The sequence below is a fragment of the Ambystoma mexicanum genome, chromosome 12 (genome assembly GCF_040938575.1).
Source record: "Ambystoma mexicanum isolate Mex_15411 chromosome 12, UKY_AmexF1_1, whole genome shotgun sequence".
Classification (NCBI taxonomy): Eukaryota; Metazoa; Chordata; class Amphibia; order Caudata; family Ambystomatidae; genus Ambystoma; species Ambystoma mexicanum.
This window is the reverse complement of record NC_090936.1, coordinates 110,826,609-110,841,544: the sequence shown is the minus strand read 5'-3', so window position 1 is coordinate 110,841,544 and position 14,936 is coordinate 110,826,609. Positions and strand designations below refer to the sequence as shown.

At 47.7% G+C, this 14,936-nt stretch overlaps 1 protein-coding gene across 1 annotated transcript in view; it reads left to right on the top strand.

Annotated features, from left to right (window-relative positions):
* The first annotated feature begins 10,238 nt into the window (after positions 1-10,238).
* Positions 10,239-14,936, top strand: part of FKBP4 (FKBP prolyl isomerase 4) — a 770,108-nt gene continuing 765,410 nt past the window's right edge. The window contains exon 1 of the mRNA XM_069628122.1: positions 10,239-11,083. Within this exon, the coding sequence (XP_069484223.1) occupies positions 10,991-11,083 (93 nt within the window). The 5' untranslated portion in view covers positions 10,239-10,990. The remainder of the gene's footprint in view (positions 11,084-14,936) is intronic.

Sequence of the window (14,936 nt, the reverse complement as noted above, 5' to 3'; positions counted from 1 at the left end):
GGTGTAACACACATAGAAAAACATATGAGACCCTATGGCGTAAAAGACCCCATAGCCATTAGAACACATTGACATTCAAAGGAATTACACACATTCATGTCCAAGAGTGGGAGGAAAAGAGTCTCACTCTTGGCAGGATGGAAAAAACAAACTCCAGAAATCCAGCAAAGCTGCTGGGGGACTCACTAGGTTAGGAAATTCAGCCTAAACAGAGAATTCTCCCTAACAGGGGGGGGTCCTCACACAGAACTGTGTCTTAGTAGCTAGAGTACTATTCTGCCATTGTTTAACCTAACTTGTCTTCCTTCCTATGTCATATGCTGATACACATTACTGTTTGATTTGTATGCCATTAGAAACTGTCAGCAGTTGGTTCATTTTAAAGGAGTCAATAAGTTAGTGTGGTACCACATAGGCATTGTATATATTTGCCATATTAGATTTACCAAGTACAAAGTGTATTATTGATTGTGTATATATACTGAATCTTATTTATATAAAGAACTTTGTTATCACATAACATAGTGTGTGGACATTCGTTTTGGGGGCTTGGGGACTACACTGTACTTAAGAACCAGCCCGCATCACCTCCTGAGAGCTTAAGCCTTGGTTGCTCGTCCATTCTACCATATAGAGAATCTTGGCTGGGGGGCTCTGTGCTTCTACTCTGCCATATAGAGGGCAGGAGTACAGATAACCCCCTCCGGTCTTTACAGGTTTCCTTTTTTTAATAAGGCCTTTATTTCTGTCTAGCAATTCTTTGTCTGCTGCTTCTGAAGTTGCTAGTTCACTTAGCTTGGGGTCCATTTTTACCAGAACTGACTTGCGTCTCTCAGTTAGGAGCGCAATATTTGCGTTCTCTAAAAGACATACGGCTCTCTGTGCCCATCCTGACAGAATCGCAGGGTCTATGGGTTAATTTTTCTCTTTGGCCTCTACTGTCATTTGCAGTATCTTAGTGGGGGGTCCTACCACGTCTAACATCTTGTCCTGGCATCTAGACCCTTTTTTAATGTCCTTAGCATATTTGCTCATAAAGGTCAAAATGTTTTCATCTATTTCAGGTGTTACAGCAATACCCTCTGATAGGTGTGGTCTTGGGCATTCTGCCCTAAATTTGTTTCTAGCCTCTTTAGACAAAGGAGTCCTCAGTCTCCTCTTCAAATATGCGGCTATCTTTGTCGGTGGTTCCCACTCTGCTGAGCGTGGGTGTCTCAGAGTATCCTGGTCAAAATCATACCCAGCCTCATTTTCTGTTTCGGTCATTTTCCTTTTCTTAGAGGTTCCCTCTTCCCCAGATGAAGATATCACTTCCACTTCCTGTGAGGATTGTTCTTGCCAATCATATACTCTTCTGAGATCTCCGGGGATGTGTCATGCCATTTGTGCACTCTCCTCTTAGACTTCCTTGCTGTCTTGGTTTACTTCTGTGGCATCCGGGGAGGGGGGGGTCTTGCTATGTACAACCTTACAGGCTCTCTTTCTCCCCCCTTTCTCTGTCTCATGTCCATTTGCTCCCGAGCTCATGCATGCCTTGCGGGAATTTTATTGAATCCTCCATAATGGCCATCTGATCCCCCATGCTGGTCCCCAGAGCTTTCTGTATAACGTGGCCCACATCTGTGTAGTTTCTTTTTTGGCTTACTTGTGCCCTATTTTCTTCATTGGAGCTGGACATTGTGAATGAATATAATATTTGCTACAGGTATGATATATATATATATATATACTCAATATATCCTTCACAGGATCTTTTGGCCTGTATTCCCCTCAAACTCCACTTACAGTGTGAGCAGTGGTCCCAAAAGTAAAGCTTTCTCGCCCATCAGGTTTACTTGGGACTGTGTCTGTCAATTTTGTTGCTTTCCTGCAACTTTATGTATTTAGCAACCAGGTGCTGCTGTTCTGACAGAACTTCACTGTCAATGACTCTGCGCGCGTGTAGCGCGGAACGTTCTGCTTATTGCAAACTTTCTTTCTGATAGAGATATTTTAAATGATAGTAAGAGGCTGACCGGCCCCTGCAGGGGGCGCTAGAGGGACAGCCTACATAGCGGGCTGTCCCCTCTGGCCACCCCCTTCCGGTTGCTGGTCATGCCTCTCCTCCCCCCCCCCCCCCAGCGAGGCGGAAGAGGCGTCCCCGGGGACCTGGCTTCCAGCCTGGTCTACCGGGGACACTTATAAGGGCGGGAGCTGCTGGCCATCATTCTTTTGCCCAGCAGCTCCCGCCTTGCAAGAATCATCGAGAATTGGCAGTCGCGAAAGATTGGTAAGTATGGGGGGGGGAGGGGCCCACTCGCTGGCCGCCGTGTCAGCTTGAGAGGGCCTCCCACATTCAGGCCTGGTTGACCATTTGTATACATTGATGGCCGCCGTGCCAAATGTTATGTGTTTTAATATGCACGCTGGGGTTGAGTTGTGGCCGCCGTGCCTATGTTTATAAAAGTGTGCGTTGTTCGAAATCAAGTTGGGACCGACGTGCCATGTAGTGGTTTTACTTGCGTGGGGTGGAGTCATGGCCCTTGTTTGTATTGACATGTGTTGCAGCGCGAAATCATCCTGGGTTTAAAAGGATGCATGGCCGCCACACCGGGTGTTTTTTGCATCGAATGCAAGTCGTTGGTGCCGCATTGGGCCCTCGTTGCTATAACATGTACAGCTACTTGATAATCATCCTAGGGTTTAGCGGATTCATGGCCGCTGCACCGGGTGTTTTTGCAATGAATGCAAGTGGTGGAAGCAGCAAAGGGGCCGTTTCAGGGTTGTGAGTCATGGCCGCCGTGCCATGAGGTTTGAGGGCACACAACGCGGTATTGTTAAGCAGCGCTCGAATTATGTCGGTCAAGTGGCACAGCGAGTAGAGTGCTTGCATTGACATACATGCAGAGCCTGCTAACGCAGGTTCGAATCCCAGCGGCGCCAAACGCAGCCTTTCATCCTCCCGATGTTGATCAATGAGTCCTACATAAGGCTGGATTGCGGGCTTTTGTAATTTAAATTGTTATGAGGCAGCGAGAGCCGCAAGTGGGGGGAACTGTGATCCTGCGTTTTCCCATGGCGAGTAGAGTCGTGGGCTTTTTGATGCGGTCTCGCTCTTTCCCGCACGCCCACTAGTATGGGTTCGGGCCGCAGCGGAGACTAAGTGTTGCCTTTAGTCCTACGGGGCGCGAATGCGCGCCAAACACCGCGGGTAGTGCGGGCGGCGCACGGAAGACGGAGAGTCTAGTGTGCTAGTTTCTCACAACACTGTATAAGGCCCAAAGTATTAATTAAGTTGGGGGGGGTACGTTTATCTTAACGCCTGTAACATGTGAACCCCGGGCAAAGCACCAACCCCCCCAAGCCCTCCACTCACACCTTAACATGCTGCGCGCAAGCGGTTCATGGTTGTTGATAATTTTAAGGCGTGTCAGCGGCAACGTGCCTATCACTGTAGAGCGCGCATCGTGCAGCTGTACAATGCATAATGACGCCAAACTCAACATTTCACCCTTCCGAGGGAATAAAAGAGCACCGCACACCATGGGTCATAATAAGCAGCGCTCCGATACCCGAGGGTCGTAGCACTATATAGATGCTACATTATTATATTAGCCATGGTATTATTATTTAATCATGTGGCGCTGTGACTTAGATGGGTAAAGCGCCTGTTTAGAAAAGAGGAGATCCTGGTTCGGATCTCAGCAGTGAAATTGGCGTATTGGAAGCAATTAAGGAGCAGTGCATGTGAAATACGCCGGGTGGTAGGCGAGTGATAAAGGGCTGCATGCAAATGGGTTGAGCACGAATGACATTAGGGGGGAGGCCTCCGCATCACGGGCTGAAGATGTGCTTAGCCAGGGCACGGCCAGTTACGCCTATTACTTCTGTTGTCTCCCAGTGTTGTGTGGGGAAATTTTTGCAATTCACGTGCTTTCTTGGGGCCAATACATTCCTTTATGATCCTCGGGGGCCTTTTGTGATGTCGAATGAATGAATTGCTTAACGGTGTGGTTCCATTTTTGAATACAGATCGGGCAAAGGAGTAGCGGTTAAGAGGAATTTAAGGATATTCACCAAAAAGAAAAGAAGTGGGGTAAGGTATATGTCAAGGAGGCAGCAAATGTGTGAAAACTAGTCTTGGCGGGTGCATTTAGTCAGCACTCGCAATGTGGAATGCAGTACGGTCGGGTAGTAACGTGAATTTTCCATCTTCAGTTAGGATGTCGTCGGTGGAGGACTCACAAGACCTGTTTCACTCCATTGAGGAAGTGCCCAACACCCCGGGGTCAAGTGAGGAAGAGGACGAAAGGGCCATCTGGGCGTTATTCCAAGAGAGGATGCGCAGTGAGGGGAAGGGTTGGGCTAAGAAAGTGTTAGCCAAAAAACAACCAGAGCTACCCAAAAAAGTTGTGGTGGACCCCCAGATCTGTCCACCCCCCGTGGTAGATACTCCCCCACCGAGCGCAATCGCACTAAAACCTTTACCTGCCAAGAGAAAACACCAGCAAAAGGGTAAGAAAGCGGCTGAAATGTTGCAGGTGGAGCCTACGGTACAAAATGTCAGCGAGCTGGCGCAAGTTGGGCCAGGGGCTACAGCCTTGTCACCGGTAGCAACTGCAGATGTAGCGAGTGTGAGCGAAACGCAATTGTGTCCCATTGCACCTCCCATGTTACAGGTTTCAGTTGAAAAATCAGGTGTGTCGCCACCAGTCGGGGGTGCGGTAGGTAATGAAAGGTTTGGGTTGATTTTAGAAGAGTTATTATTGTTGGTCAGGGGCAATGGGGCTCCTGCGGCAACAGTGGCCACCCTACCAGTGGCTAGGAGTGTGTGGGAGGGGACCAGCGCGAGCACCACTGATATCAATTTGCCCAGTATACCCATCCCCCCTGCCCGTACGACGGGCACAGCCCCCACCATCAGCGCCCCCATCACTTCACTTGCATCACCTTCAGCGCCTTTAGGAGCGGAACAGCCGGTTGCCCCCCTGTTATCAGGCAGGTCATCCTTAGCATGGCATATACCCGAGGACATCAGAGAGCAAATATGGGCCAGGAAGAATATTGACATATTCAGCCTTTTAGCAATAGAAGATGCTGGCCCCAATGTCACGCTAAGCACTGAAGAGAACAATAAGAGGCATCGTAAGTATCATCCGGAAGAGAACATAGCCAACTGGGAGAAGGCATTTGATATAATGTCAGTTTTGGTGATGGAAAAGAACCCTGAGCACGGGCCGGGTTTGATCAAGTACAGGGAATCAATTGTAGAAGAAGCTAGGCTGTACGGTTCTACAGGATGGATCGATTATGACAGGAAGTTTAGACACATGATGGAACACTGCCCCACAATGACATGGGACCAGAAAATGATGGACGGCTGGGTCACTTTTATGGGGGGTAAGCAGAGGAAGAGTATTGTCTGGACTGATATTTACAAAAGCGGGAAGAAGAACGGGTACGGTAAGCAAAACAATGGTGGCAAGGGGCAACCCTTTCACAATACCCCCCAGGGACGGGGGGGCCAAGAGTCGGGAGCCACAGGATCTGGTACCTCGAATGGACCACAAGAGGATAAGAAGGGAGCGAATAGGGCATGCCGGTTTTTTAATAAGGGCAGCTGTAACTGGGGTCCTAAGTGTAAGTTCAGCCCTGAGTGTGGGAAATGCAGGGGGAACCATCCCTTGGTCAGATGTTTCAAGCGGGAGGGTGGCTCCGGGGGTAGGGGCAAGAGGAAAGGACAGTAAGGCTCACATATTCACTCCCCCCCCGGCAACAGGCACGGCTACACAGAATTTGGATTTGTCTAGGAAGGGTCCCTCTCCAGTGAATTTGCAGGTGTTAGTGGATCATCTAAGCCATTACCCCAGACAGCGTGAGAGGGATTTGCTATTTCAAGGTTTCACAGAAGGATTTGTTATTCCTTACGAAGGTCCCCTCACCTGCCGCTTTGCTAGGAACTTACCTTCAGCGAGGGATCTGCCTGAGGAAGTTAATAAGAAATTAAACAAAGAACTAGAACTAGGCAGGATTTCTGGACCATTTGATGCCCCCCCTCTCCCCAACTTCATTGTGTCACCTCTGGGCATAGTTCCCAAAAAGGAGAGGGGCAAGTACAGGCTCATCCACCACCTTTCTTACCCGAAGGGCGAGTCAGTGAACGACTGGTTGAGCCCTGAAGTATGCTCTGTTCACTACGCATCTTTTGATCAGGCTATGTCGGTGGTGGCCAATATGGGAAGAGGGGCTTTGATGGCCAAAGTGGATATTGAGTCTGCATTTCGCTCATTACCTGTGAATCCAGCCAGCTTCCATTTGCTGGGTTTCCAGTGGAATGAGGGTTTCTTTGTAGACTAATGTATGCCCATGGGGTGCTCTGTGTCCTGTTCCTTTTTCGAAACATTCAGCACGTTCCTTGAATGGGCGGCACGCAGAAGGGAGCAGCGGGGGGCAATGGTTCATTATCTAGACGACTTTCTATTCTCTGGCAGGGAAGGGTCAGAGGACTGTGCAATAGCAATGTCTGTTTTTCAACAATTGATGGGAGAGTTGAGTGTTCCCTTAGCTCCTGAAAAAACAGAGGGCCCTTGCAAGGTTCTGACATTTCTTGGTATTGAGATAGACACGGTTAGGGGCACTTGTAGGTTGCCCGAGGATAAAGTAAAGGGTTTGAAGGAGGAAATAGTGAATGATTTGCCAAAAGACAGGACCACCCTTGAGAAAATGCAGCAACTTCTGGGGAAACTGAATTTTGCGGCCAAGATAATCCCGGCAGGCAGGGTTTTTGCACATAGGCTGGCCAGGGCAACAGCGGGTGTGGTTCAGAAACAACACCATATTAGATTAAGCACTGGCCTCAAGGAAGACTTAAGGATGTGGTACAGATTCTTAGACAGCTTCAATGGGGTGCAAATCTGGCGAACCCCGTGGGAAACCAACACTGAACTACAGTTGTTTTCAGACGCTGCGGGAAGTGAAGGTTTCGGCGTAATCCTAGGGCCAGAGTGGTGCGCTCAGAAGTGGCCACAGCAGTGGCACAAGAAGGGGATTACAAAGAACATAATGGTCTTGGAAAGGTTCCCCATTGTTGTCGCACTGTTGTTATGGCCTACGGTTTTGGCCAATAAGAGGGTTCGTTTTTGGTCTGACAACAGTGCGGTAGTGCAAGCCATTAACTTACAGTCCGCATCATGCCCTGCAATGTTGAGCTTGCTCAGGAAACTAGTGGAAGTATGTCTGTATCACAACATTGAATTTAGGGCCCGACATGTGCCGGGCACTGCTAATATTGCTGCTGACGCTCTTTTTCGCTTTCAGTGGTCAAAGTTCCGGAAGGCCCACCCAGAGGGCAGACTGGAGGGAGCGCAGTTCAAAAAGGAGTGGTGGCAGCTGGTGGTGTGGACAGGGCGCTCGCCGAGTTGAGTGAGCGCTCACTCACGCCCGGAGTAAGATCTAGATACCAGCAAGGTAATGGTAAGTTCAAGAACGTGATCTCTCATCTGCAGGGTGAGAAACTGACTGCGGAGGAAGCGCGCCTTTGTGGTCTGGGCACACACGGAGGGCATGTCAAAGAGTTGGGCAGCATCGCATTTAGCAGCAGTTGCATTCGACTTCAAATTGGAAGGGAAGGGCGATCCCACGAAAGGGTTTTTGGTGCGTTCTGCATTGAAAGGCTGGGCCCGTTCAGAGCCAAGGTCTAAGGATGTGCGAAAACCAATTGACTTTGGGTTATTGGTAAAGTTATTGGCCACGTTACCTAGCATATGCTTCAGCGAATACGAAGGGGCGCTATTCAGGTTGGCATTCGCATGGGCCTTTTTTGGGGCATTTAGGATTAGTGAGCTAGTTTCTGCATCTAAAAAGGACACATCTGGGAGGGCCATTGCTTTGGGTGATGTATCTCTGTTTCACAAGGAAACAGGTGAAGGGGTCAGTATATTATTGAGGAAAATAAAACGGACCAGCAAGGAAAAGGTTATAACATAGTCTTACACGCGGCACCCCTTTCAGAATGTTGCCCGGTACTCCTTTTTAAGCTCTTTGTAAAGTTACGTGCCACGAGTGCCGGCCCCCTGCTGACTCACGCTGACACTTCCCCCCTTTCTGTATTCCAATTCCGCAAAGTGTTGGCAATGGCATTGAAGGCTTTGGGCATCCAGGAGGAAGGTTGGTCCACGCATAGTTTTAGGATAGGCGCAGCCACCACAGCCTTTCAACAAGGCATGTCCCCTCGGGCGATCATGAAAGTGGGGAGGTGGGAGTCTGGCCGTTATCGACTTTATGTCCGCCCCCAGCACAGTGCATGCCCAGAAGAATACTAGATATCAAGGGCACTGAGGGGCCGGGGCAGGGAATGGGGTCGGTTTGGATACAGGTTAATCAGGAAACTTATGGTATGATATGTTTTTCTCCATAGATGATGCAGTGTGGCTGATCGGCCACTCATTTGTGACACGGGCAGAAAAAAGGGCTAGGCAATGGACGATCGGACAAGACTTGGGATTCAAGAGTACCGAGTGTGTGTGGCTGGACACTCCTGGAATGAGGTGGCATTCCTTGCTGCCGGCCATTCACTGGCGATTACAGTGGAGGCGTGCACCAAGGTGGTTGGTGATTCATTTAGGGGGCAACGATCTGGCTAAATTGGGCCGCGGTCGCCTGCTCGCCCAAATACAGGTGACTTTGCGCATTACAGCACATGAGTTACTAGGCACAGAAATACTCTGGTCAGAGATGGTGCAAAGGCGGGTGTGGAGCGACGCCATCTCTCTGCCCGGCATGGAAAAATCCAGGAAGCGCTGCAACAGAAGTGTTGCAAAATTCACAAAGGCAGAGGGCCTGGGGTTTATAGGGCATTGCTGCCTGAGCTCCTTTCCTTCCCATTTTGATGCAGATGGTGTACACTTATCTGACAAGGGCAACAATGTTTTCCTGACGGCTATATTGGGCGAGCTAAGGAGGGCTGGCTGCAGATGAACTAATGGTGAGTATGGAACAATTGGGATGCTAAGTTTGTCAGTTTGGCCAGTGGCTAAAGAGGTGACAGGGTTCACCTGTATCTGACTGTTTTGTAATGTGGCTGGGACCGTCCCAAGTTGTCTTGCTCCTAATAAACCTGTGACCCTGTGTTTTCCAAACTTTAAAAGTTGTCTTTGTATTCATTTCATTGTGTTATGGTACGGACCAAAGGAGGTGGGGGTGTCCAATGGGGATCTCCCCGCTATGAGCACGAGATGCCGAGATGGCTAACCGGAGCGGGGGCGCAGCGGAAATACATCTTCCCAACTCGCCTCCTCTCTGGCGCTGTGTTCTACTCTGCCCCCAATGCCGGTCCTGACTCCTGTCACGGAGTTCCCGACCACCAAAATGAATAATGATTTTCCTATGTTGCAGATCTGCTCCGCCAGAATTTTGATACGCTGCACTCGCTTTATATCTCCACATGCTCGTGCTGCCTTGTAAAACAAATTTCAATCAGTCAAATTACTTTTTTTTTTTTTTATAAATAAACAAATGCTATTTAACTGGCTGCCCGAGCAGCAAAGAAAGAGGAAGACATTAAGATGGTGGACAGATTTATGGAGGCGTTAAGAGACTATTGGAGGAATAAGTGCACATGTTTATTTTGAAGTCCAATAACAAGAGAACTACTAAAGATTCTGTTTTACATGAAATATGTATTTTTGTTTCACTTTATTGTTCTACGCTTCTCGAGTTGAGTAAAGTTCAGAGAAGCATAATCGGAACCTCGGGGTCTAACATAAAATTCTTGTCGGAGTGTAGCTCCGTCTTTTTCCGACTCAATTCCTGCCCTGGAAGTACCCGAGTTTGAGCTGGCTGTTGTCACATTTTTCAGTTGTACATTTTTAATTCATTGATTCTATGCTGCTGGCAGTTCAGTAAAGAACGTTAATGGAAATTGTTGCCTCCATGTTTATTAAAATTGCAAGTTTACTAGAAAATAGGTACTTCACATATATTTATGGCGTTACTAACACGTCAGGTACAATTCTTTACACTAAAGCGACTTCTGTTTTGCTTCAGTTCATGGGTTAGTAAAATAGGGTGGTGAATGAGTTCAATGTAAAGCATTTAGGACTATCGAAGATGCAATGTTTACATCTAACATGTGTGTCAAGAGACTGAATGGAACCTCCCCGTCCTGTTTGTTTCCATCTTGGTAGGTATGCAGCAGCAGCACTCTTTCTGCTAGTTTCCCCCGCCTTTGCAATTATCTATCCTCCTCTGGAAATGTCTGGAAACTTCCGCGCCCCTCCCACAGTAGCAAGGCAGAGGAAACCTGCAGGAAAAAAAACAGGCTCGCGCAGTACGACGGTTTGTGTTTCTCCTTCTCCGAAACAAGGGGAATGTCCCTGCAGCCTGTACCTACCCACTGACCTTTAAGCCACTTCTCTAAACTGTTAGGACCTTCCTGACGTTCTTCCAAATGTCTGCACTGAACCGCTTTATGCTATTTCAGCCAGAGCTGTTAAAACTCCGGCTAACACTGGATTGAATCTGATCTTTTTGTCCAAGCACTTCCAACCTTTTGGTTAAGCTACATTAAAACCTTCTAATTAGTACTGGATAGTTCAAGGGCTTGTTGAGATGAGCTGCGTTCCGACTTCTTGGCATTATTTCATAAAATTGCTGGGCTTCGTCGCAGCCATTCGGCGGCCAGTGACGCATTAGAACGCAAGCTAAAGCTCAGCTGCAGTAGCAAAGTCGAACTGACATGGCGTAAGATCCGCTGGTGAGCGGCGAAAGAACCGCCGACCTACATCAGAACCGTTTAGATCGATCCGTACGAAAACTCCTATGAGAACAGGAACAGCATTCGTGCATCTGCCGCTGCTGCGCTGCAACAGGGGAGGGATCCTATTGGTGGGCGTGTCGCCCGGAAGTGGACGGCGGCGAGGCCAGTGGGTGGAGTGCGCCACAGCATTACCCGGGGAGTGGAGCGCGAGGTGAGACTCACACACAGAGCGACATTAGCGCGGCGCTGTGGACCATGACAGCCGAGGAGATGAAGGCTGAGGCTCAGCAGACCTTTTCCGTGGAGGGGGCGGACATCACCCCGAAACAAGACGGAGGTATCCTTAAGGTAAGGCTCCTCGATCTGCGACGGCGCGATCAGCGTGCGATACTCCAAGCACCTGTGCATGGGTGTACGTGCACCGCTTCCGCATAGATACCGAAGACCCCGTCTTCATGGTTGACTCCCTTACAGGCCTCCCCCCCCCCCCCCCAAACCTGTCTAAATGCGTCCCATACTGCATGTCTGGCAGCCTATAGCCGAGCTCGCCACACTTTGTCAACCAGCGACCTCTTCACTCTGCTCATGCTGCCCGACCATTCAGGGCAGCGCTAGTATTCTTTTCCGTTGCTACTTGCAGTAACTTGAGGGGGACAATTTCAAAGCGCTGAATCATTAAATCATTATACCCTACCGATGATACGTTCTCCCTCCACCTCCACATATAACTTAACTCCTCTGAATACGTGGTTATTTACTCCCGTAGATGGTCTGGGCACCTTGGTCTTAACCGTTTCTTCTACTGCCCCCTCACAATCACATACCACTACTACCCCTCTGGTGCCGCGCCTCATTCCACATACAAATAAAAGCGGTGTGCAATTGCGCTGTTGTATTATGGAGCTTGTGGTTGCCATCGTGGCAGCAGTATTATGTATGCAATTTTTTAAAATACAGAGGGTGTGGAAGACATGGAAGTAATGAGACGGGCACTGAAATTATTGCAATGATGGAACATGAAACAAAAAAACTATGATGTCCATTCTGGCTGCTTAGTAAAAAGCTGGTGTCTTACTTACCCAGATGGTGGTCGACCAACAATGGGCGAACCATCTCTGAGAAGAGACATAAAACACGACTTGCTCGCATTTTCAAAGAACACAGACGCTGGTAGAAAATCCCACTTGTGTGACAAATAATTCCCTTGAATGTTATCGCCATACAAAAATGCGTGCCTGCGTGCCTCGTCCTTCTGCTCGATGAATGGCTGGGCTGTGAGTTTATCGTGAGACGTCAGTGTGATGAAGTGGCTTCTGCCCTGCAGGAGTACAAGGTGCACACTCTGCCCTCACACTACTACCAACCAAGAGCCAACTCAATCCTAAAGGTAAAACACACAGTTAAGAGAGTTCCTTGTCTCTTGTGGTAATTTGGACTAAGGGAAGGCTATAAAGAGGGCAGTGAAGGTGGTTCAGTAGCAACCCAAACCGCAAAGTGTAAAGCACTGTCAAAACCCACCCTTGTAGAAAAAAACACAGAACATGCAAAGACACAATAGACGCAGCACTGTGGGTATGAGACTGGGGAAGGGAGGCAATAAAAAACCACCTTGTTAAAAGTATATGTTGTTGAGGTTACTAAAGGAATTAAAATTATCTATCCAGTCCCTAGGGTCCAAAGATGGACCAGGGGATTGGTGGAGGCTGATGTTAGTCAATAATACCTTTGCAACAGTCTTCTGGCTCGACGGCATCGATTACTGTTGCTCTTTGGTTTAAAGATGCGGTGGTCCAGTGGCAAGCTGGTGTCGTATGGCAGTTAGCTGCAGTCTCAAATAGTTTACTCGAACTGTGTGGATCGGACAGTCACCAGGTTTGGTTCTGTGGTTGAGGATCGACGGCTGTCCATCTGGTTCCTAGGTGCGCAGGCAAGCGGATTCTATGCAGGTGCTTGGAGGTCGTGGATCGGGACACACTATGGTGGGTCTATTTTACAGGTGAAGCGATGAATAGTCCGGTCCTTTTGGACAGGGAGTCTAGCGCTACTTTGTTGGTTCGAGCCAATGCAACAACGCGCTTCAGCTACCGTAGTGTGGCAGAGAACTGAGTCGAACAGGCATGTAGTGGTTTGCAGAACAATGAACGCCAAAGCCCTCATCAAAGGGTCCTGATAGTTAATTTGGTCTCGGAACATGCTTGATTCACAGCTTGCGGTGGGTTGATGTACAAAAAAAAAATCTCTGCTGTTCTGGCTTCCAGGGGCTGGCATTCCCGCTCTGGGGTCTCGATGACCAACGTTGGTATTTTCTAGGGCTGGCATACTCCTTCAGGCATCCTGCAACACACCAAGGTACTAGGCAATAGGGTGGTTGGCAGAGATGCGTTCTTGGTCCAGCAGCAGAGTTCACCCCCAAAGGTCTCTAGGGATGAGACTGAGCTTGTCTCGGCCGTTGAACATCTGTCTTAACCCCACAACTGGGGGACTCTGGAAAGGACTGCTCTCCCAGCAGGACACAACAGAATCTTCTTTCAGGATTAGAGTCCAAAGGCAGCACTCAAAATTGAGGGGAGATGGGAGCTATTTAGCTCCTGCTTTTAGCCTAGTTAAGCCTGGTTAGTTGACACCAACTGATGCCAAACAAACACACCTATGTACATTTTAACTCTGTGTGTTTGGGACCATCTATAAATCAACATTAGGACACAGCTTTATGTCATTTTAAAGAATATTGGGTCATAAATAATGGACACAAATTATGTTTGCATCTTATGTAGAAGTTAGATTTGTGGCACGCTATGCTCTAGCTTCTTGTTCCCCAGTGATAGCTCCTGGATAATGCTGGATTCCGAGGAGCTGCATTTACCTCCTGCTCATCCAATCTTCATTTCGATTCTGGCAAAGGATGATTGATTTATTTATTTATTTATTTATTTTTAATTTTTTCATTTAGTTTGTACAAACTTTTTGAAAAAGCAAAATTATACACAATGTTCCTCCCCTATCTATCTCTAGGGTGCTTCTGAGATGGGTCTTTACGATGCATTTTTCATAGCAGAGTGTAGCGTTCCATAACTTATTGCTTCTCCCCGACCTGGTTATTCTCTTTTTTTCATTACTCTATTCGCTACAATAATTTGTTATTCCATTACCAATCCTTTATCTGGCTTTGCTTCGCCTCTTCTTCTCATCTCAACACTTCTGAAGCACCCATTACTTTTTAGATTCTTTCTCTAATTTAGTTCTCTTTTAGGAGGTTTTCAAGTATTTCCACGAAGTATGTCAACCCGAAAGTGTCTTTTTCGCATGGGTTGTGAAATTTTCGCCATAGATCCTCTCCACTTAAGGTGGCATATTTTTGCACTATATGTCCTAGGTGTATAGATCTCTGATTTTTCAGGGCCTCACAGTACAGTGTTAGGTGTTTAAGGGTTTCTTGATGTTTATTACAGAAACGACACCTGAGTAATGCTTTCAGATTCCTCGTTCTTATTGCTCGGCTTACTCTGGTGTTAAGTTCATACGAAATTTCATATAGTTTATTCGATGTCTTGCATTAGCTGATCTCATCAAGTATTGAGGCAGTTGTTTTCGATCTTTGGCTTCTATAGCTGCATCTTCCATAAGTTTGTGACGATTGCGATCATCAACTGTCGAGCACCAATCCTGTTCCCATAGCTTTTTCTTCACATGATTCGGGTTATTTCTCAGGGTGTCTTGATCAGTTCCTAATAGTTCTAATTGCTTTTTACACCCGGCTGCCCATTTACATAGCAGAGTTTCTTTGTTGCCTTTCATAGCATTTTGTAAGATCTTGAATTGAGGCAGACATTCTACTGTGATGATTTTCCGATATATGGATAGCATGTTCCATAACACTCGGGCATGCATGGATATTAGATTAAGTTCATATCGCACACATGCACTCGAGATTCCTTTCTGTAAATGCAGAACCCTCCTCCAGTATTGATTTTCTAGTTCTGGCCATAGAGTGGCGGACACTACGTAGATCTTTCTATTTTGTCGAATTGCTTCCATTTTCAGAAAGTTCAGTATTGTTAGATTCGGCCCGCAACCAACTCCTTTCACGAATCCAGTTTGCCGAAGATCGTATCTTTTGGTATCCTGGATCCAACGTAATAGTTGGTTTTGGAGTTGGGAGGCAAACATTTTTCCAACCACATCGAGCAGAGCTATCGGCCGG